This window comes from Aptenodytes forsteri, unplaced genomic scaffold (genome assembly GCF_000699145.1).
Source record: "Aptenodytes forsteri isolate BGI_AS27 unplaced genomic scaffold, ASM69914v1 Scaffold308, whole genome shotgun sequence".
NCBI classification, from domain to species: Eukaryota; Metazoa; Chordata; class Aves; order Sphenisciformes; family Spheniscidae; genus Aptenodytes; species Aptenodytes forsteri.
The window spans coordinates 750,450-753,726 of NW_008795475.1; the positions used below are offsets into that span (position 1 = coordinate 750,450).

Consider the following 3,277-nt stretch of genomic DNA (forward strand, 5'->3'; position numbering starts at 1 on the left):
GGTCACCCATGGGGCTGCGGCGCCTTGGGCCACGCAGGAATCGGTCCTCAGTCATGGCTCACGCGTGGCAGACGCTGAGCTGCTGCCAGGGTTTAGAGGAGGGGTCTCCCCACCAAGATCCCCCCAGGCAGGGCGCTGCGGCAGCTCTGCCAGCCAGGCCCCGGGTGGGGCGGGGAGGGGAGGAAAAACGGAGCCCTGCGGCAGCGAGGGGAGCAGCAGCCGGGAGCACGGCAAGCACGCGGACGGCAAGCCAAGCAAGAGCCGCACGCAGGAAACCAAAACCCAGGTGAGCACAACTCAAGCCCCCTGAGGCGGGCGCAAGCCCCCGGCACGCCACCGCGAGCCCAGCAGAGCCTGGGGACATTTACCGAAGGCTGTCAGCGGACCAGCTCCTTGGGCGAGCAAGGGGCAGAGCCACCGCGGTCCCTTCGGCGCTGCCTGCCGCTGCGGGTCGGGGCGGGGGGGGTGGATTCGGGAAGGACGACCCAACCTCAGCCCGAGGGCAACCGACCCCGGCACCGGCCGAGCTAGCGGATGCTGCCATCTCCCTCGCCGCTCTGCAGCTTCTCCCGCTCAATGGACCACACCAGCTCCTGGACAAACTTCATCTCCGAGGCCACCTGCTTGGCCAGCGCCTCGTAGTGGTTCTCCAGCTTTCGGTAACGCCTCTTGAGGCCGTTGGCCACCTGCACCACGCTCTTGGTCTCCTCCTGCGCCTGCTTCTTCAGGGCCTCCGTCTTCTGCAGCTCCTGCTGGATCTGGCGGAGGTCCTGGCTGATACTCTCATTCTCCTCCTTGTACCACGACTCCTTCTCCTCATAGATGGACAGCAGGGCCTCGATGTCCTCCTGGAAGGACTTCTTGTTCCTCTCCAGCTCTCGGAGGCTCTCCTCGGCTGCAGCCACCTCCTCCATGACCTTGGAGAAGCGCTCGAAGTTGATGTACGTGTTGTTTGGCGGCATGCTGGAATGGGACTTGATGGTGTACTCCTTCAGGCGTGTGGTCTTCAGCCGGCGGCGCTCGGGCTTCTTGCAGTTGTCTTCATTGCGGACATTCCTCCTCTTGATCACCTGCGGAGAGGGACAGCCGCCGGCGTGGGGCGCAGCCGGGACAGCGGGAGCCGAATGGCTTCGGCACCCACCCATGGTCCCCCGGCAGCGTGGCCACCAGCGGCACAAAACCAGCCCCAACTCGGGGCTGGAAGAGCAGTGGAGAGCTGCCGGGGCATCAACGCCCACCCTCGACCTCTTGGATGTTTGACACCCAAAAGGTGCCGATTCTTTAACTTCTCACCTTAATCCAAGGATGTTCCAGGCTTTGAGCGATGGTCATCCGCTTCCTGCAACGACAGCAAGGCTGCGACCGAGGGGCAGAGGCTTTGCTGCCTCTGTCCCAGTTATTCTCCGGGAAGGGCAGCTCGGATCCTGCCGCCTTTGGGGCACGGATGAGCCCAGACAAACTCGCTGTACTCAGGGGCCACCCCAGACAGGGGCCGCGTCCAGCTCCCACGCCCTCAGCCAGCCTCCCAAGAGCAAACACACGCAGAAGAGCCCACACGAACCTCCCGACCGAGGCGCAGCACCACTGCTCCCGCCCCAGCCCAGGGTCCTGGCTGCTCCGGTCAGCCCTTGATCCCTTCTAAACCCCGTTCCCTCCTTTTCAGCTGAGCTGCTGAACCCTCAGGGCCATCCCAGAATTCACCCCATGCCTGACAGCGGGGAGGGACTTTGGTTTCAAGACGTTTTGCAACGGCGAATCCTACAAGCAGCGGGAGGGAAACGGGGATAAATGGGATTTATAAACAACCAGCACAAAAGGGACGGGCAAAGGCCTCTGGGCTGGCAGCAGGCAGGCTCCGAGCTAAACCCTAGCGCCGGCCGGAGACGTGGGAGCTGCCTGCAGGCGGGGGTTCGGGCAGGAGGGGCCGTCCCCTCTCCCAGGGTAATCCCCAGCTCTGCTCCCTGTCTCTCACTTGGGGTCCTTGACGAGCAGGCGGCGGATGAAGTCCTTGGCCAGCTCGCTGGTGTTGCTGAAATACTCCTCGTCGAAGTCGTAGTTGACGGCGGATATGTTGGTCAGGGTCTCTTGCTTCGTTTCCCCCAGGAAGGGGGAGGCTCCGCTCAGCCTGCGGCGAGAGCGGGTTGTGACACCCCAAAAAGGCGACGGCCTGAGGCGGGGGACTCGCCCTGCGGCACCCGTCTCCCCCAGACTCCCCTTATACTCACAGGATGTAAGTGATGACCCCGATGCTCCTGGAAAAGAGAGGAAGACGAGGCTGAAGCCCCACAGAGCGCCGCGGGTCCCCTCTCCCTGCGCTTTCAGCAAGAGGGGAGATAGGCCGGCACGAGCCCGGTCCCGGGGACCGGCCGCTGGTGCCACTGGAAGGCGCTTGGGAGGGGACTCACTCACCACATGTCGGCCTCCAGCCCCAGGGGTTCGTAGTTCACGATTTCTGGGGCTTTAGAAGGAAAGAGGAGAGAAAACAGGTTTATTCTGGGAGAAAGAAGCCCGTCCCCACGGACGCATCCCGGCAGCTGCCCAGCCTGCCGCACCGGGGCTTTGGGCATCTCTCCGGGATTAAGCCAAAGCTGTCAGAGCCCAGAGGAGCCCCACAGGAACACGGCCAGCCGGGGTCTCACCTACAAACTCCGGGGTCCCAAATATGTTCTTGAATTCATTCCCAGCTTCAATCTTGTGGGCGATCCCGAAGTCGATGAGTTTGATGCGAGGGTTTGGCACGTTCTTGTCCAGCAGCATGATGTTCTCCGGCTGCGGGGGGAGAGGAGCCGGTGTTTACCCCCACACGCTCGCCCGTGGGAGCCTTGTGCTGCCCTGGGCTCCTCTCCCCGGAGGAGAGGACACACGCCTCAAGCAGGGCGAGATCCCAGAGCCAGCCCCACTGCTCCGCAGGAGCCTGGATGCTCGTCCCTGCTCCCCAGCCGCCGAGCACGGGGCGTGTGCACCTCCCAGACCTCACCTTCAAGTCGAAGTGGGCGATGCGCTTGGAGTGCAGGTAGTGCACCCCGTCCAGGATCTGCTTGAGGAACTGGGTGGCCTCCTCCTCCGTCAGGGACTCCTTCTCAGCCAGGAAATCAAAGAGCTCGCCGCCCGAGACCAGCTCCAGGATCAGCACCACGTCTGTCTTGTTCTCGAAGATGTCGTGCAGCGTGATGATGTTGGGGTGCTGGATCTCCCGCAGGATGTCCACCTCCCTCTCGATCTCCTCCCGGCTCACGCCCCGACGGCTGGACGACAGCCGCCGCTTCTTGATGGATTT

At 63.4% G+C, this 3,277-nt stretch overlaps 1 protein-coding gene across 1 annotated transcript in view; it reads right to left on the bottom strand.

Moving 5' to 3' along the window:
• Positions 1–6: 6 nt before the first annotated feature.
• Positions 7–3,277, bottom strand: part of DAPK3 (death associated protein kinase 3) — a 4,350-nt gene continuing 1,079 nt past the window's right edge. Inside the window, exons 3-9 of the mRNA XM_009281170.1 lie at positions 2,978–3,244; positions 2,640–2,769; positions 2,410–2,458; positions 2,226–2,252; positions 1,973–2,125; positions 1,294–1,339; positions 7–1,070 (exon numbers count right to left, since the gene is read on the bottom strand). Of these exons, the coding sequence (XP_009279445.1) occupies positions 528–1,070; positions 1,294–1,339; positions 1,973–2,125; positions 2,226–2,252; positions 2,410–2,458; positions 2,640–2,769; positions 2,978–3,244 (1,215 nt within the window). The 3' untranslated portion in view covers positions 7–527. The remainder of the gene's footprint in view (positions 1,071–1,293; positions 1,340–1,972; positions 2,126–2,225; positions 2,253–2,409; positions 2,459–2,639; positions 2,770–2,977; positions 3,245–3,277) is intronic.